The 26,718-nt window shown below is 38.8% G+C and overlaps 4 protein-coding genes across 5 annotated transcripts; 1 reads left to right on the forward strand and 3 right to left on the reverse strand.

The window, feature by feature from the left end:
• Positions 1 to 664: 664 nt before the first annotated feature.
• On the forward strand, positions 665 to 6,407 carry LOC147559451 (leucine--tRNA ligase, cytoplasmic-like). 2 transcript variants are annotated; one of them, XM_086661360.1, is made up of 3 exons: positions 665 to 1,377; positions 1,996 to 5,280; positions 6,181 to 6,407. In XM_086661360.1, coding segments are annotated over exons 2-3 (3,276 nt in total). In that variant the 5' UTR covers positions 665 to 1,377; positions 1,996 to 2,005; the 3' UTR covers positions 6,182 to 6,407. The 2 variants fall into 2 exon arrangements, with proteins under 2 accessions (XP_086517486.1, XP_086517487.1); XM_086661361.1 differs by lacking the exon at positions 6,181 to 6,407 and having other exon boundaries at positions 792 to 1,377; positions 1,996 to 5,555.
• On the reverse strand, positions 6,332 to 18,031 carry OVA2 (tRNA synthetase class I (I, L, M and V) family protein). Its single transcript, XM_086661362.1, has 22 exons — positions 17,534 to 18,031; positions 16,625 to 16,823; positions 16,377 to 16,531; positions 16,171 to 16,272; positions 15,542 to 15,611; positions 14,998 to 15,110; positions 14,728 to 14,796; positions 13,173 to 13,280; positions 12,831 to 12,978; positions 12,136 to 12,370; positions 11,673 to 11,959; positions 11,424 to 11,560; positions 10,756 to 10,903; positions 10,426 to 10,557; positions 9,658 to 9,786; positions 9,215 to 9,342; positions 8,952 to 9,116; positions 8,673 to 8,798; positions 8,352 to 8,425; positions 7,966 to 8,215; positions 7,666 to 7,845; positions 6,332 to 6,817 (listed from the first exon to the last, which is right to left on the reverse strand). The coding sequence occupies exons 1-22, from the start codon at positions 17,645 to 17,647 to the stop codon at positions 6,575 to 6,577; spliced, it is 3,312 nt and encodes a 1,103-aa protein (XP_086517488.1). The 5' UTR covers positions 17,648 to 18,031; the 3' UTR covers positions 6,332 to 6,574.
• A 595-nt stretch (positions 18,032 to 18,626) lies between these two features.
• Positions 18,627 to 19,972, reverse strand: LOC147559453 (stress-related protein-like). The gene is made up of 3 exons (XM_086661364.1): positions 19,647 to 19,972; positions 19,302 to 19,526; positions 18,627 to 19,176 (listed from the first exon to the last, which is right to left on the reverse strand). Exons 1-3 carry the CDS (start codon positions 19,677 to 19,679, stop codon positions 18,724 to 18,726), a joined length of 711 nt encoding a protein of 236 aa, XP_086517490.1. The 5' UTR covers positions 19,680 to 19,972; the 3' UTR covers positions 18,627 to 18,723.
• A 711-nt stretch (positions 19,973 to 20,683) lies between these two features.
• LOC147559454 (translocase of chloroplast 159, chloroplastic-like) lies at positions 20,684 to 25,908 on the reverse strand. The gene is made up of 3 exons (XM_086661363.1): positions 25,654 to 25,908; positions 24,043 to 25,458; positions 20,684 to 23,957 (listed from the first exon to the last, which is right to left on the reverse strand). The coding sequence occupies exons 1-3, from the start codon at positions 25,781 to 25,783 to the stop codon at positions 20,959 to 20,961; spliced, it is 4,545 nt and encodes a 1,514-aa protein (XP_086517489.1). The 5' UTR covers positions 25,784 to 25,908; the 3' UTR covers positions 20,684 to 20,958.
• Positions 25,909 to 26,718: the final 810 nt, after the last annotated feature.

The raw sequence follows: 26,718 nt of genomic DNA on the forward strand, positions 1-26,718 counted from the left end.
CAGGGGTTTAGTCGAAAAGAGCCCATCGAGAGATTTTTGGGTTGGGCTCTTGTGCAATTTTTGGTCAACCCAGTTAGTCCCCCACTCTTTAAGTGATTAGTTTTATTTTCTTAGAGAGTAGATGAGTAATCGAAGAGATGGTGAAAGCGATCTACTTGAGTCGGATAGTTTTCATGTTAGTCACATAGCCCCATGTAACAAGGTGGTGTTGTCTTGTTTGGGAGGGTTCGAGAATTCGTTCCGAAATAAGTTCCGTACTCTTTCTGTGATTTTACAGACAACGCGGGTCTTCCGCACTGCCGGTCAGTGTGGAGGACTTCTCCGAGCAGCCAAGCAGCAAATATATTCCTTCACGCAACTAGGCAACATGAAGGGCCTCTCCACACTGCTTGGCAGCGTGACGACATGCCTTCACGCTGCCAGGCAGCGTGGAGGAGCGTAGAGAGGCCCTTCGTGCTGCCTGGTTGCGGGAAGAATATATCTGTGCTAGCTGGCTGCGTAAAAAATTCCTCCACACTGACCGGCGACGGAAAGACTCGCGTTGTCTGGGAAAAACCCCGACGGTACAAAACTCAGTCCGGACCGAATCTTCGAACCCTCCCAAACAAGATAATAGCACCTTGTTATCTGGAGTTATGCGACTAACACGGGAATTATCCGACTCAAGGAGATTGCTTTCACCATCTTTGTAAGCATCCGATACGGACAGTCTGCCCATCCCCCTCTCCCTTTTCTTTTCTTATTCTTCTTCTTCGAATTATCATCAACACTTTCTCATGGAAACAACCTTGTTTCTAAACCCATCATCGTTAATCAACTCTGGGAGAGTTAGAGAGATAAAAGACCTTGTTGTAGAGAGAGAAAGAAAGTAAAACCATTATGGGATGGATTTTGATTTCAAACCAACCTTGATCTAAGATGAAGAGTTAGAGAGAGAAAGAACCTTGATTGAAAACCACCATTGAAAATACTCTCGCGAACTACTCACGGGCTGGTCTCAAACCAGTCCGAACGCCAAATCAAAGGGTCAGACTGTCCTGTCTGAAACTTGTCGGACTGATCCGAGTCCAAAGCCTTGTTTTAGGTTTTGGACGGGTCGATCTGTGCCCGGATGGCGGATGCCAATAAATGTTTGGGGGTCAAAAAAATAAAACCTTCCTTGTAGGTTGTCCCACGACCCACCCTCTGTTTCTTTTGGCTTCGGAGTTTGGAAGTAATACTAACCGGGGTGTACGTTATTCCAACACCCAAAAGCCTTAAAACCCTAATTTAGTGAGAACCCAATTTCTCACTGGCTTCCCATATCTTCTTCTTCAAAGGAAATCTCCAATTTAGGGTTTCAACAAATGTGCTAAACAGATTAATACCCAATTTCAGGTAAATACTAAAACCCTGTCTAATTCCCTACATAATCAGATTGATTTCATTATTGTTAATTCTGTATTAGTATGTTTCTAATTAGTATTGTTATTTTGATGTACAGATAGATTTTTTCATCTTTTGATGTGAAATTGTATTTTGGGTGAATATATCTTATTTGGTTTTTGTCAAAGTTTTGTACTTTTTTTTAGTTCCATGATGTGGATTAAGGTTTCTGAGTTGTTTGTAGTTGTTTTAGATATTGGTTAGTTAAAATTCTGCTAGTGTTCATTGATTTGGGGTTTTTTAGTCTAATGAAAATTGGCAGGTATGAATTGAGTTTGGATCTTGTTTTGGTTAGTTGGTTTTGCTTATTTAGGTTTTCTATTGACACAGTTCCTTGCAACTTCCATAATTGCTTTTCCCTTCACATTATATGATGATTTTAATTGTTAAGTAGTGTTTGTTTTTTCTCTGATAGATCTGAAATCTGACACATATGTATAGTTGATTTGGATTGATTTCCATCTGTGTTAGATGATTCAGATTCAGACAATGAGAGAAAAACAAACACCACCTTAATTTGATCCCGATCGATTAGAAGTGCTGATTATTGATGCTCTTGTTTTTACACAGTTTCTGTCAAATGGCTGGCAAGGAGACAGAGGGTCCAAAAAGTTACGCGAGGAGAGATAAGTTGTTGGAGATAGAGGCGAAGATTCAAAAGTTGTGGGAAGAAAATGAGGTCTTTAAAGCAGAATCTTGTGAAAAGTCACCACAACCGGGGGAAAAGTTCTATGGGAATTTCCCTTACCCATACATGAATGGGTTTCTTCATCTAGGCCATGCATTTTCGTTGTCGAAGCTTGAATTTGCTGCTGCTTATCAGAGACTAAGGGGTGCCAATGTTCTTTTACCATTCGCTTTCCACTGTACTGGTATGCCGATTAAGGCCTCAGCTGATAAATTGAAGAGGGAAATGCAGAGATTTGGAAACCCACCTGTGTTTACTTCTATAATGGAGGATCAGACCAGCAAAGAACCTGAACCAGACAGTACAAGTGGAGCTGGACGAACTGAACCTGAAAAATTTAAGAGCAAAAAGTCCAAGGCTGCTTCAAAATCGGGTGGAGTGAAATACCAATGGGAGATCATGAGGGAAATTGGTCTCTCAGATGCTGAAATTTCCAAGTTTCAAGATCCAACTCACTGGCTAACCTATTTCCCTCCTCTTGCCAAAGAAGACCTCAAGGCCTTTGGTTTGGGTTGTGATTGGCGAAGATCTTTCGTCACAACCGACAAGAATCCGTTCTATGATTCCTTTGTCAGGTGGCAGATGACGAAGTTGAAGGAGATGGGGAAGATTGTCAAGGATAAAAGATACACTATTTACTCTCCCTTAGATGGGCAGCCCTGCGCAGACCATGATAGGGCCTCGGGCGAAGGAGTCCAGCCCCAAGATTACACTTTGATTAAGATGGAGGTGGTTCGACCTTTTCCTCCTAAGTTGGGCCCTCTGGAAGGGAGAAGAGTATTCTTGGCTGCAGCCACATTGAGACCCGAGACCATGTATGGGCAAACAAATTCATGGGTTTTGCCAGATGGAAAATACGGCGCCTTTGAGATCAATGAGACGGACGTGTTTATTGTCACAGAAAGAGCTGCCGTTAACCTTGCCTATCAGAACTTGTCGAAGATACCCGAGAAACCAACGTGCTTGCTCGAGCTAACTGGTCACGATTTGATTGGATTGCCCTTGAGGTCTCCTTTGTCTTTCAATGAGATAATATACTCTCTTCCCATGCTTACCATCTTAACTGACAAGGGTACCGGGATTGTGACGAGTGTGCCAAGTGATTCCCCTGATGATTACATGGCTATGCAAGATTTGAAATCGAAACCAGCTCTGAGGGCAAAATTCGGTGTGAAGGATGAGTGGGTTTTGCCTTTTGAGGTGGTACCCATTATCAATATCCCTGAATTTGGGGACAAAGCTGCTGAAAAAGTGTGTATTGATTTAAAGATCAAGAGCCAGAATGAGAAAGAGAAGCTTGCCGAAGCAAAGAGGTTGACATATTTAAAAGGATTCACTGAGGGAACTATGCTTGTTGGAGAATACACAGGCATGAGAGTCCAAGATGCAAAGCCATTGATTAGGATCAAACTCCTAGAAAGTAGCGAGGCAGTTATGTATAGTGAACCTGAGAAAAAAGTTATGTCAAGATCAGGGGACGAGTGTGTTGTGGCATTAACCGATCAATGGTATATCACATATGGAGAGGAAGAATGGAAGAAAAAGGCCGAGGAATGTTTATCAAACATGAAGCTCTACTGTGATGAGACTCGTCATGGATTTGAGCACACTTTGGGTTGGTTAAATCAATGGGCTTGCTCTCGTTCTTTTGGGCTGGGGACCCGTATTCCATGGGATGAACAATTCCTTGTTGAGTCATTATCTGATTCCACACTTTACATGGCATTTTACACGATTGCTCATATGTTACAGAATGGGGATCTATACGGATCAGATACATCTTTAGTAAAGCCCGAGCAGATGACAGATGAGGTTTGGAATTATGTTTTCTGTGATGGCCCTTTTCCTAGTTCATCAACCATCTCTCATACTGTTCTTCACAAAATGAAGCAGGAATTCTCGTACTGGTACCCTTTCGATCTTCGAGTCTCTGGAAAAGATTTGATACAAAACCACCTCACTTTTTGTATTTATAACCACACAGCCCTTCTACCTGAGCACCGCTGGCCTCGTGGCTTCCGATGCAATGGGCACATCATGCTCAATTCAGAAAAAATGTCGAAATCCACTGGAAATTTTAAGACACTAAGAGAAGCTATCGAGGACTTCTCTGCTGATGCTACACGATTCTCTCTAGCTGATGCAGGGGACGGTATGGATGATGCTAACTTTGTGTTTGACACCTCAAACTCTGCAATTATACGACTTACAAAGGAAATAGCATGGATGGAAGAAGTTATAGCTTCTGAAACTTCCCTTAGAACAGGCCCTCCTTCTACTTATGCAGATCGAGTTTTCGCCAATGAGATAAATATTGCCATAACAATGACTGAGCAGAGCTATAACGAATACATGTTCCGTGATGCACTCAAGACTGGGTTTTATGATCTCCAAGCTGCAAGGGACGAATATAGATTCTCGTGTGGAGTTGGTGGCATGAACCGTGACCTGTTGTGGCGATTCATGGACGTTCAAACCCGGCTAATAACTCCTATATGCCCTCATTATTCAGAATATGTATGGAAAGATCTGTTGAGGAAGGATGGGTTTGCTATAAAAGCGGGTTGGCCCGTAGCTGATCCACCAGATCTCACTCTCAAGGGTGGCAATAAATATTTGCAGGATTCGATAGTTACCATGAGGAAGTTGCTCCAAAAGCAAGTAGCCGGGCCTAAAAAGTCTAATAAAAAGGGAGCTCCAATACCCACTCCATCCGAAGAAAACAAACCCACGTTAGCTTTGATTTACGTCAATGAGCGATATGATGGATGGAAAGCGGAATGCTTAACAATTCTTAGGAGAAACTTTAATAGTAGTGCTCGCTCATTTGCACCTGATCAAGATATTTTAGCAGAATTAAGGGAGAGCGATGTTGGAAAAGCAGCAAATTTTAAGCAAGTACAAAAACTTTGCATGCCTTTCTTGAGGTTTAAGAAAGATGAGGCACTTGTAGTTGGAATTCAAGCTTTGGATCTAAAGCTACCATTTGGTGAGATAGAAGTACTCCAGGAAAACCTTGATTTGATCAAGAGGCAATTGGGTCTTGAGCATGTCCAAGTTTTTCATGCTTCCAACGATGATGCTGTTAACTTAGCCGGGCCATATGCTTCTGTGCTAAGAGATACTCCACCTTCACCGGGAAATCCAACTGCCATCTTTATGAGCTAGTAAGAAGAGTTTATCTCATTTCTTGTTCTTTTCTGTTTGATGGTTAGTTAATATCTTGTTTACAACTGGGGTATTCCCTCTGGTGCTACTTTCCCGTACTCTTAGGAGTTCTAGCTTTACCTTGTCATTCTCATCTGTCATCGTATGTTATCATTTTCCGTTCCCACTTCATGTTTAGAACCCAATATGTATCTGACTTTTAAAAACTGACCTTTAAACATCTTCGATTACATGCAACTATGTATATAGTATGTGAATGACATAGAATACCACATATGTCCACTTCTTTGTATCGGTGAGTGAATTGAATCCGTGGTCCATTTGTGCTATCAGTAGGCAACTCTTAAGTGAGTGAAAAGAGCATCTCCATATATATATATAGCCTAGCTAGTTTCCCTGTGCTATGCCCCATAATGGTATTGGTTGGCTTGTTGCTGAGAAAATCTTCAAGACGATATTTGACCACAATGAGTATGTTGTCTTATCGGAAATCAAATTAAAAAAACATTGGTGAGTAATTGCCCTCTCTGTTAAAAAAGAACCACTAATTGCTTCTTTATTCCTAACCAACCCATCCCTTGTCGATTGCAGTCTCATTCATGTTAGTGACTTTTCTAAAACGCACTCTTAACATTCTCATATGACATAACACCTCGTAAGACATGACATCCTCGTACGGACATAACATCTTTACATATCTTGCATGTTTAAGACCTTCTTGATGTTAACTCATTTTACTAACTCAATTTGGATACATATATGCATTGCTAGAGATTCCCATGCCTGACTATGTTCTAGTTTACCATAGGTTTTCTTTGATGACTCTGTGCAGGAACATCTATTTATTCCACTCTTACTGATTCCTAACTTTTACTTTTCTTCGGCTCCTTTTTTTGTAGGTGGGTATAGCATTTGCAGTGGAGTCTTCACAGGATTGTGATTATTTGTTTCTTTTTCTCCTTTCGATTTTGAAGAGATGAAAGCTTTTCCTTCAAGATAAGTTAAATCGGACATATTTAGTGACAGCGCAATGAGTTATTTGTACCATTGTTTCTTATTTATACCTAATTGTTTTATTCACCTTAACTTGGATAAATAACAAATTTAAATTATTAGTTTGATTAAACACTAATTATGTCAATATAATGGACTAAACCATAAAAAATAATGAACTCTGAATTTGCTCATCTGACTTTTGTTTCTATAAACAACTGACATTGATGAGAAGCTTGGAAGATCAACTTAATGAACTGAAAAATGTAAACATGGATCAAAAACCAAACAGAATCTCTCTTAGCTAACTGCTGCAACCAGAGGAAGAGGTGAAGCGCCAACAACATCATAACAACGAGGACAAAGAGTTGGGTGTTCGACAAAGGAACCAACTTTAGAAGAGTAATTCCAACATCTTTCACATTTTGAACCGTCTGCCCGTGATATGCCGATCCAGACTTTGCTTTTCCCTTCAATCAGATACTCTCCGGTGTAAGGGATTTTCTCTGTCGGTGCACTTTCCGAGGAAGAAACCATTTCAACCTGCAAACCGTGAAAAAAGAAAAGATCAGACTAGCTCTCTACTAGAAAACAAGTAGATTAATAGATACAGACATGGATAAAATGGCCTGAAATTTGAAAAATTCATTGGGTTTTTTATTCATATGTTTTGGTTCTCTTCATTCATTTTCGAACTTGTCAAACATACAAGTTTCTGCAACTTTCTTTTGTACTTTTGGCTAAACAGTTGGCGCAGTAGGGGTGATCTGGATGGAACAAGAATCACCACCAATCTTACCCCAGTAACTCGACCAAGTTTCGCTGGTTGTATATCAATAATACAGATGCACACACACATGATATCTTTTTATGCATATGCCACAAATTCTACACTTTTAAACTTTTAAAACTAAGCCCCAATAATGCAAAGTTTAAACAGAAACTAACTCAGGGTTCAACTCGGTCCAACTCGGCTTACAACCGACTAACCGAGTGACTCAAGTGGATCAGACGATCCCACAATCAATTATATTTTGCTGCAATTTGCTTCTACATGTAAGTTCTCAACAAAATGAGTGATTTGTATTGCCACATTTCATGGCCCACTCAGAAGTTACACCATGTTCTGAATGTTCTAACAGGTCGTAATATGTTGTGATATGTTTAGATGATCTTTTGGTTTGCAATTAAGGTTTCGAAACGTTTTGATTTTGAACGTGTCGGTTTTTCAATTAACAGGACATTCAGTTGAGTTAGTTCCTAACCCAGGATTAACATGGCTATCATTATACATATAGAATTTAAATACTACCCTGCACAAAGACAAAGGAAATTAGGAAGGTTACCGGAAAGGTATAACTACCAGCTTCTGAGAAGGAATTCAAAAGTACCTGAGATGTTATGAAAATCCGATGTAGCATATCTGCGTCATTCTGGGCTGTACACATTCCATTCAATCTCGATGAAATATCGGCGTCGGCGACATAGAGATAAACCTTTGCATCCAAGCTAGAACCGATTAACTTCCCAGTTCGAGCAATCTCTAGAACTTTATTCACCTCAGTCCTCAGCTGTATAAAGATGATTTTAACTTAGAATTACTCTTTCATAAATGAAGAAATCGATATTTAACTTAGAAAGTTCATACATGATACGAGAGGATACTCAATGTAATGTCAGAAAATTCATACCTCGAGAGCTTTTACCCAGAAATCAACATCATTGCTCTGCATTTCGAGCCATCTCTCGTTTAACTCTGGCCATCGAGACTCGAAAACAAACTTGGCAACAGAACCATCTGCATTTTTATGCTCAAAAGGGAGATTTTGCCATACATCTTCCGCCAAATGGGGCAAGATAGGAGCAATTACTCTCACAATAGAAAGAAGATGTGCTGCTAGAACTGTTTGACAACTTCTCCTAGTAAAACTCGTTGAACCCCTGAGATATCATATACTTTGTGTTGATCGTTAAACAAGTAGCACTCTTAAAGGGACTCTAATTTCTACTTAGGATAAAGATGAAATCTTATTAGGCAAGGGGCTGAGTTTTAAGAAGTGAAGAGTTAAAAGAGTACCCAACATAAAGTCGATCTTTAGCAACATCGAAGTAGAAATTTGATAGATCTACAATGGTGAAGCGCTGGATAATCTGAGAGAGAGAATTGTCAGAACAAAATAAAATATCGTTGAAACTTGATAAATAGTCTCAGCTTGCTGGAGATTATCAGGAAGAGTTCTGGCAGTTTCTAACTCAAATAACAAAGAAATGGAGTTAAGAGAATAACTAACTGAAATGCACACCAAATCAAAACTCAAGTAGAAGTTGATGCATAATTCATGGCGTATCAAATGACCCCGAATTCATAAGAACAAGATGATAGAAGAAATAATAGTACCTGAAATATCTTGTAGAACTGATAATTGTCGTAGCTATCTTTGATGTTCTTCACAACATTTTCGAGCTGGAACAGTGCATGCTGGTCGATCATGGGAAGATCACCGTATGGAACGGATTTCTCTGGCTATAAATGCAAGAGCAAACAAAACAAGAGAGCTTCAGATATTCATTGGAGAAGAAGGAAATGTTAAAAGAATGTTACAAGTTATAATCAATCAAATAAAACAAGCTCACACATCAGAAGTTGAAAAAAAATTTGCGGCAACATTGAGAATACCTTCCAGTCGTGCAGATTAGACAAAAGGTATCGTAATGTTCCTCTGAGTTTTCTGTATATATCCGACATTTGACGAAGTATTTGAGGCCCAATCAATACATCAGTACTATAATCTACACTTGAGACCCAAAGCCTCAAAACATCAGCTCCATAACTTGGTGTATCCTGTGAAGGAGTAACTAGAATCAGGGTAAAGACCATGTGAGGCGAGTGAGAGGGGAGAGGGTTTAAAACAGTTACAGCGCAAGTTATAGTGTGCCGACCTTGGTGTTTTTCCCTCCTTCAATCACAATATTGGGATCTACTACATTACCCAATGACTTGCTCATCTTTAAACCTCTCTCGTCTAGTACAAATCCGTGTGTTATAACACGCAGATAAGGAGCTTTTCCTGTAAAAAGAAAAGGTTTCCGAGTTTAATATAATTTAATATGTTGTAACAGAAAAATCAATCTATTTTCGGTAGAAAGCATATAAGAGTAGAAGACATCATAGAATAAGTATAAAATAGAAACGATTACACATTAACTGGTCCTACAGAAAATAGCAGGCACTTCTGGAACTTAAACTAGAAACCCATCACTGTTTTGCATTTAATAGAAGAAAAATAGAAGCATATGAGAAATTATGTGGCTTATATTGGTGTCTGTATCAAATATCAATCTCAATTGGATCAAATTACAAGTTTCATTGTGATGGCCATTACCTTTTGTAGCAACACTTGTTAACAAAGAACTTTGAAACCATCCACGGTGCTGGTCTGAGCCCTCAAGATATAAATCTGCAGGATAACTAAGCCCATCTCTTGTCCCTAGAACAGCTGCCCAGGAGGAGCCTAGAAAAGAAGATAAGGGAATCGCAAGGATAATGTCATAAACCACAAATTTCGACAAGCAAGAGCAGAAATCAACTACTAGGTGCCCTTTCTGAGAGGGAAAAAAAATAAACATATATTAAATGCATGTCTTGGATATATTGTAGGGTCTACAACGGTACGAAGATTGAGATCTTTTTTGCGATGTTTTTCGCAAGAAATCAGTCAATTTCGATATGTATATGTCTATATATATATCATCTATGTATGAGGGCATCACACATGCTTAATGTCAATCGTCACAAGGACAAAATGTAATGTGATCAATAATTACATTTTTTGGCAAATTCCGTGTCGAATTACACTGATCAAAATCTTATAATCATAAAACGCATGGAAAACAGATATCTAAATCTTGTAATTTGTAAAGGCCTTCAACAATCTCAGGAGTAAAACGAGTTAACTACTTTTGCATAACGCCATGAAAGTTGTCTTTACTTTAACTTGCTTTTAGTTTCCGCTTTGGGAAATGGACCTAGAAATGTATTATGACCATTTTGAGAATATATTTGTAATTGTCTATACTCCGGGAACTTTCATTGTTATTATAGCAAAATCTAGTGCAAATAACTTGAAAACATCGTTAGTTTGCATAAATACCAGAGTCAAACCAAACATCCATTGTATCAGTTCCCTTTTGATACTCTGAAGCTTTATTGCGGTATTTCTCAGGAAGTAAATCTTCGACTCCCATGTACCACCACGCATCACTTCCCTTTTGAGATATAATAGCTGCAAAAAGAAATAATCAATTTCATATAACCCTAAGGTTTGGAGGTTAGGACATAATAAGTAGGTAAAAGTTGGCCTAGTAGGAATGATGGAAGTAGTTATTAACAGTAAAATAAGACGAAAATATATTCCTACATAGACAGTCTTACGAACTAAAACTGAAAGTTTAACTCAATCACTGTGTTGCAAGTGGCTTACACATAATGTGATCGATGGTCTCTTCATTCATCAGCGGTTCCTTGGTCTCTACATGATAAAACACTGGAATTGGGACACCCCAAGTTCTTTGCCTTGAAATGCACCAATCTGAGCGACTCGAAGTCATTGTAGAGATTCTCTTTTCTGCCTGCACAATATTAATGTCAGTTGAACAAGAAATGAACCACTAATAACAAAAGAATCCATCCCAAAGAACAATACACCAGGGTAAAACAAGCACCCATATAGTTCAACCAAGACGTCCCGGTTAGATGATTGTTCTAATTACGTCTGTTCATCAGTTTTTCACTCCACTACTTTGATGGGGTTCTGTATTCAACTGTGTTTCTTCAAGATTAGAAGGAAAAGGTCACAAAATGGCATAACCTTATCATGATCTGTTAAAGACATAACTGTAAGTGGTGATGTTCAGAATAAACAAGCTAAGCAAGAACCAAATGTAGCTTGGAACCCAAGAAGTTAAATAATGAGAGTACATAAATAACATGTTGCAATGTTCATCATAGCCTTTTTTCTTACATGAAACAGTGTCACAGCCTATTACTAAATGGCACCCAATTTAGGAGTTTTGCAAAGATACAATTTTGGCTCATGAAACAGGCATCTAACATGTGTTAATTAAAAAAGTGAAGGACAACGAGTAATACCTGTGCTGGGATCCACGCAACATTACCAATTGCATCCATAGCAGCCTGGCGAAACCCTTCAACAGAAGCAAACCACTGCTCGGTTGCCCTAAATATTGTCGGTTTCTTTGTTCTCCAGTCATATGGGTACTTGTGTTCTGCACAAAAGAGCAGGTATTTGGACGATTTTATGGTTCAACCACCACTGATAGAGACAAAAAGGATAGCACCGTTTCTTAACCAATTATACTGGGGGAGATATCAACTCACTATATGGTTCTTCCATTACAACAGCCAATTGCTCATCCAAGTATTTAACAACAGCAGTATTACCATCACCCAGTACATCTAACCCACTAAACCGCCCAGCTTCTTCGGTGAATTTGCCATCATCGTCTACCGGAGAAAGTACAGGCAACCCATACTTTAGGCCAGTTACGTAATCCTCCTGACCATGACCGGGAGCTGTATGAACTAGTCCAGTTCCTGACTCAGTTGTAATATAGTCTCCTCCAATAACAACCGGGCATTCCCTATTATCTATTGGGTGGATATACCTGAACCAAGTTTAAAACCACGTGTAAAAGATATTTAGGTAAATAGGTAATACTAATCATATACTTGAAATTTGAACTTTAACAATCTCAATCAGGATGACCAACTGGTATCTCTGTGTAAACTGTTAAAGAGTTAAGACAATTTTCAGGATGTACTTCACATATCCAAACCCAACCTGCAATTTTCAAGATCTGAACCCAATACCGTTCTTTTCACTGCGAGTTTCACACCCCATTTGGATTCCAGGGTAGGCACGAGATCTGAGGCCACTATGAGGAAAGGCTTCCTTTCCTCGCTTTTCAGAGCAGTGCCCAGTTTTCTTTTTCCGTTCCCGGAAGAAGCAGACGTGTCTTCTGAGACTAAACTTACTTCGACCACAGCATACTGAAGCTTAGCATTTACAGCAACAGCTGAACAATGTAAATGGTATTATATCCTGCTCAATGGTATATTCAATATGTGCGTGCAAAAGAAAAGCTTTATGAAACCATTCCAGAATAATAATAATTTCAAAAATGGAACTACACAGCCTAGAAACAATGACACCAAAGGTTTGAGAGAAAAAAAATCACGAAGCCTAAGTAATTCAGAACTATTGAGTTATCTGAAAGTCTAGAACGCTTGCAGCACTCGACCAAGCCAAAAATAATAATAATTTAAGCAGTAACACTTACGAAAAAGGAAAAATTCTGAATTGCCAAGTTCCAAAAGTTGACGCCTCTAAAGTTCATGTTAGTATAAGAAGTACACAACTACTCGATGTGAAGATGAGTGGTGGACTTGGACATATTTTGAAATGTATAACCTTTGCACAAATTAAGATTCTAGCGATGTTCGTTACAATGACTAATGATTTAAGTATACACTTACCAGCATTTGCCGGAAAAGTCCAAGGTGTTGTGGTCCATATAGCCAAGCAAAGATCTGGAAACTCTTCTAATAAGCCATTTGCAGTTGGAGAAACACTCACTACTTTAAACATAGCATATATGCTCTTCGAAACATGACCTTCGGGATACTGCATGGAAACTTATGGTTAAGCTACAAGATAAAAGATGGAGTCTCCAAAGACAAAAGAACAGACTGACGCACAAACAACTTAATACTATATGTGGTCATAACAATCATAAGATATTCCTAGTAACCAAGTCAAAAGACATCAATGAAGCAGTTTCAGTTCTCTGAATAGATAACAATTGTAATTTATTTTACCTCCAACTCAGCCTCAGCAAGTGCAGTACGTGATGATGGACTCCAATGCACTGGCTTTCGTCCTCTATATATATAGCCTTGCAAGGCCATCTGGCTAAACACTTCAATCTAGCATATAACCAAAGAGAACAACTCGTTAGTAATGAATGTTAAAAAGTGGAGACTGGAGAGATAAGGAAGATGGCCGAATGAATGTTAAACAATGTTATCAGAGAACCCTTAGAGGCAGGAGCGACAGCCTAAGGAATATAACATAGCTTTGGAGATAGGACCTATTCCAAACAGGGCAAGTTTCGTCCTATGGGTTGCTTCGCTTGGGAAGCTTCCCCCCGGAGATCAGCTGATAATAAGTGGGTCTAACAGGCCTAGTAGATGCTGCCTCTGGAAAGAAGGCAGTGGAGACGGGATCGCATTTATTCATGCATTGTGAGGTATCTAGCGCAGTGTGGCAATTTTTCCTAAAGAGCTTCAATGTGACCTGGTGTCTACCATCCCAGATTTATATGGTTTTTGAGCTATGGGAGCATGTGAAAAAACATAAGCAAGGGAACCAAATTTGGAGCATCATTCCTCATGCCATATTTTGGAGCTTATGGATGGAGATGAATAATGCTATTTTTAAAGAGAAAACAGTTAAAACCATAGGTAACATTGAGGACATTAAAAGCATTCTTTATAGCTGGAGCCAGGGGGATAAATGCAGCAAATTTAAATCATTTTTCAGATTTCGCTGTTTTTTTAAACGGCAAATTAAAATATTATAACTTTGAATTTCACTGTTAATTGGGAAGTCTTGGGCACAACATTATAACTTCTTGTAAGCCCGGCAGCTAACTAACCTAGTATCTCTAGAGGGTTAACTCTAGAGCTTTGTACAGCTTTACTCTCATTTATATTAATTTGAATGGTTAAAAAAACACCGGTTAGCAATTCTGATATGGAACATCAAGCAGAAAAAAAACAAAATAAGCCATATATTGCTTTATAACCAAACAGACCCAGTTAGCTTTGTTGAGGAATATCGCACAAATTCATACAGAATACCATAATGTGACGATTCCGAAGGACAAGTGGATCAGGCTTTAAACTTGGTCTCCTTTTTTCTTTTGTTTTCGCAATTCAGCCCAAGTGAGTTGGTTTAACAATCAGAAGAACTTTAATCAAGAGAGAGCTTATACCGCTTTCATGGTCAAACAGCCAGTTGTTAGTCAGTTACCTTTCCACAAAAAAACACTAATTTGCAGTCCAGACCCTACTGCTTTACTTATCTGTGACCCTAAGGCTAGATGTCTCGCTCAGTAGGTTTTTTTGTAAATTAGGGGATGGATCTCTATTCTCATATGCTCATTTCATATTTTGAAGATTTGGAAACAGAGAAATACTAATAGAATAAATAAGAAGTCTTTGGACAAACTTCGTTTCAACAGTTTTAGCTCATGTATGGATTTAAGCATTTTCTAGCAAGTTTTAACCTTTTAAATGGGCACATATAGCTAATCCACCAGACCATTACAATTTAAACCGGAAAGTAAGAGGAAAGCTCATAAAAACCAACCTGTGCAGCTTCATATTCGGGATTGAGAGTTAAATAAGGATTTTCCCAGTCGGCCCATATGCCATAACGCTGGAACCATTCAAATAAACCATGCACATTCAAACAATAAGCCCATCAACATAAGAGCAAGTTAGCATGCGCAGATTGACACAAAGAGTTAGAAAGGAAACAGAAAGGTTTTTAGTGGTGGAGGGAAAACACTTCTGGTTTCTTATGTGTAGAAAGATTCATGGCTCAAAAAATTTAAATTAGATATAATTTAGAAATAACCTTGAAAGATTTCATTTGGTTATTAACTGTTGCCTTTGCAAATTTGGCTGCTTTAGCTCTCAACTTTATTGGTGTCAGCTCCTTTCTAGCCTCTTGATCCATAGATTGTAGAACTGAAATAATTTGAGTGATCTGTTAGCTCCTCTCTAACATCTTATTATGAGTGTCACCGGCAACTGGAACAGTTTAAAAGCCTCTATATGTAAGTGTGGGACTAGAGGTTTCATAATCGAACTCATGCAGTTGCACAGGACTTTTCATGGTGAAATAAAGCAGATAATCCACAATAAATAATGAGAGTGACCTGGTTCCGAAGATCCTACTTATACATAATAATATAAAATAATCAATCGAGGAACCTCGTACTAGCATTAAAAAATAAATCCATATGCTTCTTTAACCTTCACTGTTAAGGTATTTAGTGATAATAGAATAAGACAAACTCCCAATTGATAACTCTGCACCTCTTTCCATCTAAATAGATAAATTTTTAGTTTCCAAAAAACTAATTAACAGATGGAACAATTAACTAAACAATACTTGCCTTTCAATTCGATCGGCAAGCCATGACAATCCCAACCAGGAACATATTTGACTTTATAATTTTGAAGAAGCTGCAACATCAAAAGTAGGGTGAGGGAAATAAAAAGATAAGACTATAAGAGGCACTGGAACCAATTAAGATTTTTAAGAACTCCACAAAATCTCCAACATTTGTATCTAAATGTCAGAATAAAGTAAAATCAGGGCGTAGTTGTATCAAGTCATGTCAAATAGTGCTCTTAAAACTCACTCAAGAAAATGTAGACAACTAAATTCGTGAATCTACAAGTAAGAATCGTCTAAGACAATATAAACCCACAAACCAGCATTTTCAGAAATTATTGTATCTAATCATTTGTTTCTTTGGCTAAAACACATGGGTTAAAAGCACTAACACTGGCTCCATGCACATGATGAAAAACTTTAAAACACCATATCTTGATGGATATGAACTTTAAATCAACAGGGAGTGTATATAACTCATAGTCAGGCTTAGTTCGAAAGGCCCTGTGAATGAAAACCCTATGAATTTAGACATTTCTTTATCAGGAGCAATAGTAGGTAAGAATCGCCATCTGAACAAGCAAAAAGGAACTAAGAAAAAAAGAACATGAAGTGAAGAAGGAAAACCTTATAACGGTTAATAATATCCTTCAAAATCTTATTTAAAGCGTGACCCATATGTAGGTCTCCATTAGCGTATGGTGGGCCATCATGGAGAATGAATTTCCCCTGCAATGTAACACAAATTCCAGTTAATTTCTTTTCTTTCGATAGATATGTTTGATAAGTTTGCTTCATGAATAATCTCACAAGATATAAAACAAGAAACCCACTCCGTTATTCTTGTCAACTACTTTCTTGAACACTTGATTCTCATCCCATAGTTTCTGAATTTCTGGTTCTCTCACTACGGAATTCGCTCTCATACCGAATGTTGTTTTTGGAAGATCCACTGTATGCTTATACTTCCCATCTTCTTGCTTTCCACCTAACCAAACCCAGTCAAATTAGATTAAGACATAAAGTCTAAACTTAAGCTTATATTTTATATACCCAACCCAAATGGAGCACAATAACATACCTTCTGCCGCTTTTTTTGCTGCCATGACAGGTCCACGGGACCTTCGCTTTGAAACAGAACCAAACTCTTCTGTCGAACTAGAAGAATATAGCTTTGGACTAGAGAAGGAAAAAACACTGCCCGAAGAGCGCCTACTAAAATAAAATAATCCCCCAACACTAGTTTTTTTGACAGTCAAGCAAGTCCTCTGTGACCAAACCTGTACATGCCAGTCGATGAAAATAATTTGAACTTTATCAGTTCTCCCCTAAAACCCTACAAATTATATGTGCAAAGAGTCATAGTGATGTGAACTCATTGGTGGAAGCTTCAACGGATAAAACGGAACTAGAATTATCAAAATTTGTACTATAACTCCGTCAAAAACAATCCTAAACATACTAAAACCTGATACCCAAGATATCAAAACTAGAAACTGATAGTAAAGAAAAGATTCAAAACTAAGTCACAAACTACAAATAAAATCAAGAACACCAATTCCTTCGTTGTAATGTACCAGAAAAATCAAAACCCGTCCCAACAATGACACCAATTAATGCAATAGAACTCAAATTTCTTCTGCAGATAAGAATTTTAAGAAAAACCCATCTTCTCCTATTCAAATTAATACATTCAATCGAATTGATTTTGGGAAAATTACATTGAAAACAAAAGATAAAGCTTCTTCATTTATTCCCTAATTTTCTATTTTCATTTCAACCCTTCATATAACTAGTGATTTACTTTTCAATTTACTTTGCCCAATTCAACTGTTAAACGCTGAACACTTCTTCAATTTGGCAGTTTTTCATTACTAAAGGGATTATCTTTTCATTACCCACATCATATTAAACTCGATAAACAGAAAGATAGAGCTATGAAGATTGATTATGAACTAGAGAGAGAGAGAGAGAGAGAGAGAGAGAGTACTCGGTAAGAAGAAGAAGAAGAGTGCATCGCCATTGTTGCTTGTCTGGTAGAGGGAGAGAGAACGGAGGAAGAAGTTGAAGTGAAGGATTTGATGAAAGACATTTTTGTGTTCATATGTTGCCTAGCTCCTCTTCCATAGTTTGGGTCTTTGGGAGGGAAAAAAGTTTTATCCCAAGAAATAAAATGGGGGTTGGAAGACTTTTGGAGTGATAATCCTCCTGGTGCGGGCAATCGATGGCCTATTATTCTGCACCGGAACAGATAAATATGGATGGGAGGAGCCCTATGATCTAATAATGTTTACTCGAACGTAAACAATTGGTTGTCCAGTGGACTATGCATCTATTCCGAAAATCTCAACTTGTGTTGATAAGATATTTGATGAATAAAATGACTCTTGAAGTCCGGTATAAAAATACGAGAAAACATGACCAATTGGTAAATGTTTTAAACAGGAACTTGATTATGGTTACTGAGGCGTGAGCATTTTGCTTCAATGTCCTTAACAACGAGCACATAAAATTTGGGTTAACTATATATTGGCCATCTAAAAATGATGGGCTTCAATATTAGACATTGTTGCAAACTTTTTTCATTAGTGTCTGAAATTCACGATTATATTATAATCAGAAATAAATAAAGAACACATCGGCGGCTATCTACTAACTGAGTGGCCAATCTTTGGCAACCTTTCACTAGGATTTCCTTTTTTTGTTCTTCTCCTTCCTTCCTCCCTTCCTCCAACCACCTCTTCGGACCACCTACCACACCTTTATCATTACCTTTTTCTTCTCTCTTTCTCTATTGTGTTCTCTCTCCACAGTACCGAGACAAGGATAATTCTTCGAGCTACAATTTCACAGCAACCGGAGACTATTTCAACCCGGTTTCGCCAGGTCTAATGCACAGCCCGCCCCATCTTCTCCAACTTAGGGACACCATAGTATCTCAAGTTATTTTTGTAGTTGGATCAACTGGCAACGACCTAAGAGGCATAGACATTATATTGAAGTTATTAGATCACCATTTTACTAGGTGAGCCTATTCTCACCCATATCATGATCTATAAACTGTCATACAATTGGAGGACAAATTCATATAAATCCGCATATTATTACTATCATATTAAAACATCAATCCATAAACACATTGTCATTTACCCTAAAGAAAATATAACATCATTCTTATTTTCACTCAACAACAATTTCATTTCCACCCCCAAACACCTTAGCAATTCTCTCCTTAGGCACAAGTGGTAAATACGATGATACTCTGTATCCTTTCTCAGCTGAATAAGTAACAGCTGAGTTGTACTTGTCCGACACCGAAGCTGCCGCCGGAACCACCACCCCAGCTACTTGAGGAAATAAAGGCAGCTTATTCAACTTGGTCCAAGCTGTAACTGCGCATTTTTCAGCTACCGGCTCGTACTTGGCGTACACACCTTTAGCCGTCGGCTCCACTTTGATGTACACAGTTTTTGCTATTCCGGTTGCTGTTTCCACCACTCCAGCGCGCTGCACTTCTGAAGTCACAGCTCGAGCTAACTTTGGAGCCATTTGAGCAGCTGAATAAGCTTGTCCTGTTACCTCTTTTACCCTTGAAGGCACGTGATTATCAACTTCCTTGATCGATTCGTCGACCTGTTATCACGTGACAAGTATAATAACGTTATTACCCCCGAAATATCGGTAAAGAATAAAATCCAAAATTACGTTTCACATCTTTCGAAGAACGGGGAATCGGAATAGGAACGGAGTTAACTCACCTTGTGATCGACGAACTTGAGAAGTTCATATGGAACGTCGTGGAATTTCTGGTAAACGGGAGCAATTACAGTTTTGACGGTGCCTTCAACCGATTCGACACCGTTTTTCAACGGACCGGAATTTGATTTAGCGAAATTGTAAGCTTTAGAGAGGTGACCGACGGTATGAGTCGTTGCTACTTGAACAAAACCGAGATATTTGAGATTTTCCTCATCGGAATTAACCTGAAATTGGACGAAATCAAATATTCAATCAAACAAAACCATAAATTTTTTTTTTCAAAACCCTAGAGGAATCTGTAACATAGAAATAACAAATCAGGAAAAGGTGAAAAACAAGGTTACCATGGATTCATGTTGTTGTTCGATTTCAGCCATTAGTGAATTCTTTTTTGTTGTTGGGATGAAAGTTGAAATCGATGATTGTTGTTTTAAAAGGAGGAAGAAGATTGTTTGATAGGTAAAGAAAGGGCGAGCTTTTCAAAGTTAGTAATATATCTTGTCGGTTTTATAGGGATTGGATTGGATGGATTTCTTGGGGAGGAAGGAGAATCTTCTTTAAGATCCAACGGCTATGAATCGATTTGATGATGTATGGTTTTATGGTCAAACACTATACCTTCCTTGCTAAGAAAATGGTGTTGTTTCGATGCCTTCACACTTCTTGAACCTCTCTTTGTGTAGTAGACGCGTTTGATCTTGTTTACCTCAAATTTAACGTGGGTAACAGAAACCCCAATATCCATCCACTATTCAATCATGAATCACTAATGTTACGAAAACCAAATTTACACCTAATTTCAATGGGGCAAGTTTAAGACATGTTACAAAGCAAAAAAAAAAGTTGTTTTGATCGGTCGTTTTGATGGAGTCGGATGGGGGTAGTAGCGATCGGTACGAATGAAAGAATGGATTCTTCCGCTCCACCGTGAGAAAGAGTGAGGCTAATACGACATGCACCAAAGTACGATGATATGAAAGCAATGGAGGAGAAAAAGCTTAGTCAAAAGTAATCAAAGAAAGCACCACATGACAATCCAATAGCTTCCATATCAAGTCTAAGGCTATTCTCGAATAGTCGAATACATAAAGTCTATCAGACATGGAAATGATCGAATAACTGATTTTATTCGATCATTTCCATGAAGTCTATCAGACATGGAAATGATCAAACAACTGATTTCATTAATATACATGGGAAAGAGAAGAGGATCTTCATAAAATTATTGTTGATTATTTCGTCATCCCTGGAAGTAAGCTCAAGTAAAATATTAGCTCCTCCTCATACAAGGTTATAGAGACATGAAATATAAGATTCTTTGTGATGTCGAAAAGAAGTATTTGAGCATAGGAAACCGTAAGAACTAATAAAAGTTCAATTCAGGATTTAAATAACTAATTCATTTACCAAAACGAAGAAACATCGAAAAATATTACATTATTCATAACCTCTTGATTCCATCTCACTTTCTTCTACTTGTAATTCTTTGCTAATACATGAGGAATCTGAACACTGGCAAGGATTTCTCGATCTAATGCAAAAAAAGAAAAAAATATTCTTAACCGAAAGAAATAAAAACTCCACTAAACCATGAATAAAAATATCCGAGTTCCAAGATATTAACCAAGTACCACGAAAAATGGATCAGAAACAAGATTAGTAAGTTGGGTAGCTCTCACCAGCAACACCAGGGAAGATTGTCCTATAGATGGAAAGGGCAATTGGGAGAAGACCCACAAGTGCAAGCTGAAGTTGCTCTGAGCTGCTTGTTCTGATTGTGATCTGCCCACTGAGCTTATTGTTTAAACCTACACGAACAGACACCTTCGAACTCCTTCCAATCGAGATTTGAGACTGCAAGTTGGCACCAACAGCAAGATCGCCTCTCCATTTCATTAGAGAAAGACCCAAAGTTGATTGATCTTGTTCAATTGGAAATTCCTTATCCTTAAGACGAACTTCCAAGTTTGCCCCATAAGCTGCATCTCCTTGAGAACGGACAGTTCCAGTGCTACCCACCAAGACAAGTCGTTTTCCAAGTGCTATCTGATCTTCGACTTTGAGTCCAGTTGCCATTGTCTCGCCTAAAAAGGTGAGTGATACTCCAGCAGCTGTCTTGTTCTTTTTCATGTTTTTGAATTTGGTTTCGCCTCTGACAATGTATGCGAGTTGCTTCCCGATTGTTTGGATGTCAAAGCCAGCCATGGTTGATCCGTTCTCTCCGTGCTTGGTTGAAACAGAAGAATCCAGATGGATGTTGAATTCCTTTTTATCTTTTGTAATCTGAACGGCAACCCCTGCTGGGAACTTACCTATAATGGCGAGGCTATCTTCCAGACTTACACCATCATACCCACAATCATGATCCCATCCATGAGTGTCTAAAACTGGTCTTGCCAGAAGCTGTGATGTTGGTTCTAAGAATCTGTACCTGTGACCAGGATTATCTCCATCGAAGGAAGGTGGTAAAGTCATATCAGGTAATGGAACAGGAACTGCAGCTGGACCTCCATTTTCTTGATCACCATCTTCTCCCATAAAACCAAACTCATCTTTATTATCCTTCCCTTTCTTCATCTCCCTCATTCTTTTGAGCTCATCCTTCAACTGTTTCTTCTGGAGAAGCTTCACACGATAATCATACTCGTCAAAGTATGCCTTCCTCTGCTCCTTGCTAAGCTTAGCAATCTGAGCTTTTCTCAAAGGCTTAAATGGTGGGAGCTGATCATATTCATCTTCTTCTTCTTCTTGATCAGACTCCGATAAATCTCCCAAATCTATATCAGAATCAACCTCGGCACCCTGGTCATTGGGAAGCTTTGGGTGAGGCCGAGATTGGAGAAGTGAAGATAACAAGTACGGTAGGGGTGGGGATCGGACACGGAAGCCAAACAACTTCCGGTGATCAAATGGATCTTGGGGTTTCGACAATGAGCTTGCCTCGGCCAAAATTTTCATAGAGTAACATAGAAGTAATAGTTGAGGCTTCCAACTTTGGCCATTAGGAAGAACTCTATGACCTTCTCTATTCCTTCGACAAGCAGGATGGTTCTCAACAAGAGATACGGGATTCATCAAACTTGGGTTCATCATACGAAGATCTCCAACAGCTTGACCAATTGACTGCTGAACAACATGTGATCGTTGACCAACAAACATCTCGTAACTTAAGGGAGATCCAGCGGGGCCATCTGGTGGTGCAGTACCAGCATGGGTAAGGGTAACAATAGCACTTCTCCAGATTGATGAACCTAAAGTTGCAGTGATAGACCTTAATAATGGCATATCATTAAGATCTCTGGTCTGGCTGTCTAATCGATCAACATAGAGGAGAATATCTGGAGGATTTTTCTTCGTGAACTTCTTCACGGAGGATAAGACCTTCTGGTTGAAAGCTTGTTCCATGATAGAAGATCTGAGACCTGGGGTATCAAAGACCCGAACCTTGACTCCCTCCACCATTCCCATAATCTCTTTAACCTCAGCAGTACCAGGTTCAAAAGGATCGACATGGGCCTTCTCTTCACCAAAAATGGAATTTATAGTTGCACTTTTACCTACCCCTGTTTTTCCTAGAACCAGGATATTCAAAGAAAAATCCAGATCTTCTTTGCCTTCTGCTTCAAGTTGCATTGCCGTCCTTCTAGCAGTGTCGAGGCTAAATGTTTGAGTGGTGAGCCTCCCAGAAGCAAGACGAAGCCGATATAGAACTTGTTCAGCAATAGTGTCTTCAGGAGAATACCCCAGTCTCTGGACAAGCCTTAAGAACTTCACCCTTAAGAGCTGAATCTTCTCCAGTTTCTTCTTTTCCTCCTCACTTAACTCGTTTTCGGTTTCTCCTCCGACAGTGAGATCTGAGGAAGTAAACAGATTGGGCCGGTTCGACCTTTGAGCTGGCTTTAGTGACCGGATAGAAGATCCTAATCCGGCTGGTCGCTCAACCGAGAAAAGCCGAGAACCATCGGAAGAAGTGATCGTGACATTTCCACCATCTGATCCTGCACTGGTTGCTGCTTTCAGAAGTGCAGCTAATGCAGCAGAATCAAATAACTCTTTACCATCTCCCTCTTCATCAGTATCCACTTCTTCATCCGAATCCATAACAATTTGCCCATCAACTCTTTGAAAATGATCCTGAGAACTTTCACCGCCCGAGTGAGAACCCCTCTCCAACTCCTTCATGATCTGTTCAGCAGTCAAAGATCCATCGAAGTTTAAACCCTCAGTTCCTTCATCTGAAACTGTACCTTCATCTTCATCTTCCATTTCAAAATCTGGTTCGGGGTCTACTTCATCGTCAGCTTCCTGTTTTACTTCTTTGTCTAAAATGGATACTGGTACTGCATTTTCAGGAGACTGGCTAGAAATCACATTTTTCGATTCATCATCGAGAGAAGTTACAACATCCTCATTGTCTTCTACATGTTTTGAGTCCTCAATAACAACGGCTGATTCCTCCTTCTGAACTAAATCCGACTCAACAGGTAATCCATTCTCGGAGTCAGGATGAACACCATTACCGACAAGGTTGAGCATGGCCTCATTTGGCTTAGCTCCTGAATCAGTTTCAGTTCCAGGATTCACTTGATCCACAGAAATACTTCGGTCAACGTTACCAGCACTCTTTTCATCGTCATCACCATCTTTATCTTGTCCTGCATCAGTTTTAATTCATGATAATTAGGTCTAAAGATTTCAACAACAGAGTTCATTTGTGGTTTCGAGTTTGAGGGAGAATACCTTTTTCTAGACTACTTTGAACATTAGTAAATGCAACATTAGTATCTTCTTCGCCCGACCTCACTGGAACAGGTTCATCACCTAGGACCAACTTCGGCTCAGCAGGTTCCTCGAAGACTTCAACCTCCTTCTGTTCAACAGGTTCTTCGACAACTTTGACCGCCTTTGGCTCAATAGGTTCTTCAACAACTTCGGCCAGTTTAGATTCAACAGGTTCTTCAACAACTTCGGCCAGTTTAGATTCAACAGGTTCTTTGAGCATAATTTTCTCAACAGATTCAGAACTAACACTTTTCTCAACCAAAATCTCACCATTCTCGTTCTCGGGTACCTTCTCTTCTTCTACAACTCCACCATTAGACTCCGATTCCACCTGGATTGGCTCAACAACCATATCCACTGCCTTTGACGAATCAATATCTCTATCTTTTACCTCGATGTCGGAATTTACCAAATCATCAGTCTCAGGAGTAATTTGATCGTCTTTGGATTCTAGAGTTCCACTCTCTTGAACTGGAACTTCTACCTCCTTTTCTTCAGAAACCCCATTTTCATTCACCTCAAGTGGAACTTTAGTCTCAACGACCTCATCCTCGACTTCTTTTTTCTTCTCTACTACAACCTCATCCCCATTTTCTGTCTCTTCCTCTGGCACTGTGACTGCTGAAACTGCATTCACCTCAAGCGGAACTTTAGTCTCAACGACCTCATCGTCGACTTCTTTTTTCTTCTCTACGACAACCTCATCCCCATTTTCGGTCTCTTCCTCTGGCAATGTAACTGCTGAAACTGCAACTTCATCAGACTTGAGCTTTTCAGGCAATGTATCTTCTTCTTTCACAACCAAAGCCTCCCCAGGGACCAAAATGGTACCAGTGACTCCATTTCCATCAAATTCAGCAGTACCCAAGCCTAAAACTGAATTATTTTCAAAAGAAGGTTCTTTGTTTTCAGAAACCAATACCTTATCTGCATCTTCTTTTACCAAACTAGGATTTTCAATCACCTCTGAATCCTGGGGAGCATCATCAACTGCAACTTCAGAGGGTTCGGAGGCGCTAAAAACGGGAACTTTAGCAACCCTAGGAGACCCATCATCGACATCAGCTGCTTCAATAACAAATACCTCGGCCGGAGCAACAACCACATCGTCGTCGTCGCGGGAAACATGTGCCTTAGGTGGAACAAATGTCCCCACCAATGGAGAACTCTGAGTAGCAACAGCAGCTGAGGACCCATCATCATCATCATCTACCTCACTAACAAAACCCTCATCAGGAACACCATCGTCATCACCAGATAAATGAGCTTTAGGTGGCACGAAAGTCTCAGCAGATGAAAAATTCGAAGAAGCAACAACAGGTTGAGCAGTCTTTTCTCTTTCCACGACAATACCTAGGGTTTCTTCATTTGGGTCTGCAATAAAAGGTCTCTCAGAAGCAGTTTCAAAATCTTCCTCTCCACTCAAAAACCCTTGTTCATAATCAGAAACACTATTATTGCTAGACATACTGCTATAACTACTACTATTATCACTAATTACTTTATGACCACCATTGATTTTAACATCAAAATCAGATGATAAAGGAGCTCTAATGGGTAAAGAAGTACCTGATAATAAATGGGTAGAGAGGGATTCCTTCAATGAAGATTGTCCCAATACGATTTCTTCGTCTGAATCATCTAATTGAGTAGATTTTGTTCTAGAGAGAGAAGAAACAGAAGTAGGATTTTGGTCCATAGCTTTTAGAGCTTATTGTTTTTTAAAGAAACACACACAAACGCAGACGCTAAAGCAAAAGGGATATATGTATGGCGGAAAATTCGAAGAGATAAGGGTTTAGGGTTTATACCCTTCCTCTATCTTTCTCTCTCTCTCTCTAGGTTTTGGTTCTGAATATGATAAGACTATCTGTTCTTTCTCTGAGAGGGTTTGGGGGTTCTTCAAAGAAGAACCACACAAAAAGAGAGTTGTATTGATAAGGAAGGAGATTTCGTAAGTTTGGGAATTAAGGTTTTTGTTCTGTATTGATAAGAGAAAAATGACTATAATTACCCTTGTGCTTAATGGTTATTATACTAGATATTTTTGGGCATTTTGGTTTGCTTTTTGCATTTTTTTTATATTGAAAGCTTTTATAACCTTTGTTAATGGAGAAATTTTTTATTAGTTGGCTTTATAGAACTTTAAGGGTGGTGAAAATGAGGCGAAAAGGTCGAATTAGTCGATCGAAATCAAATGTTTTTTCGATTAAATTAAATTAAATTTCATCGATTTAGTTTGATGAACATTTTGAACCTGCTCAGACAATACTATTTGATCATCTGTTTTAAATTAGCTAAACTATATATTTTAATAGTTTATATTAATGTAATGAACGATATAAAATTTTATCATATAATTAAATCATTAAGATATCTTATGTAACGAACAACAAATGGTCAGTAGACGAGTGATGTTCATCTCAGTGAAACCAGTAAAAAAGAATAGAAAACATTATGTTTGTTGTGACATTAATTTTTATTGGATTATTGAAAAAAATAAGAGGATTGTGCAGCAAGTAAAGGGTATATTTGACATAAAATCCAATTGAATTGAGAAAGAAAATATCTTAAAGATCCAAAGGTTGAGAATAGTTTTTATCTTCTGATTGGATCTATTTTTAGTTCTTCCAA

This window comes from Eschscholzia californica, unplaced genomic scaffold (genome assembly GCF_041429995.1).
Source record: "Eschscholzia californica isolate CP2 unplaced genomic scaffold, dmEscCali1.0.p SCAF_2, whole genome shotgun sequence".
NCBI lineage: Eukaryota > Viridiplantae > Streptophyta > Magnoliopsida > Ranunculales > Papaveraceae > Eschscholzia > Eschscholzia californica.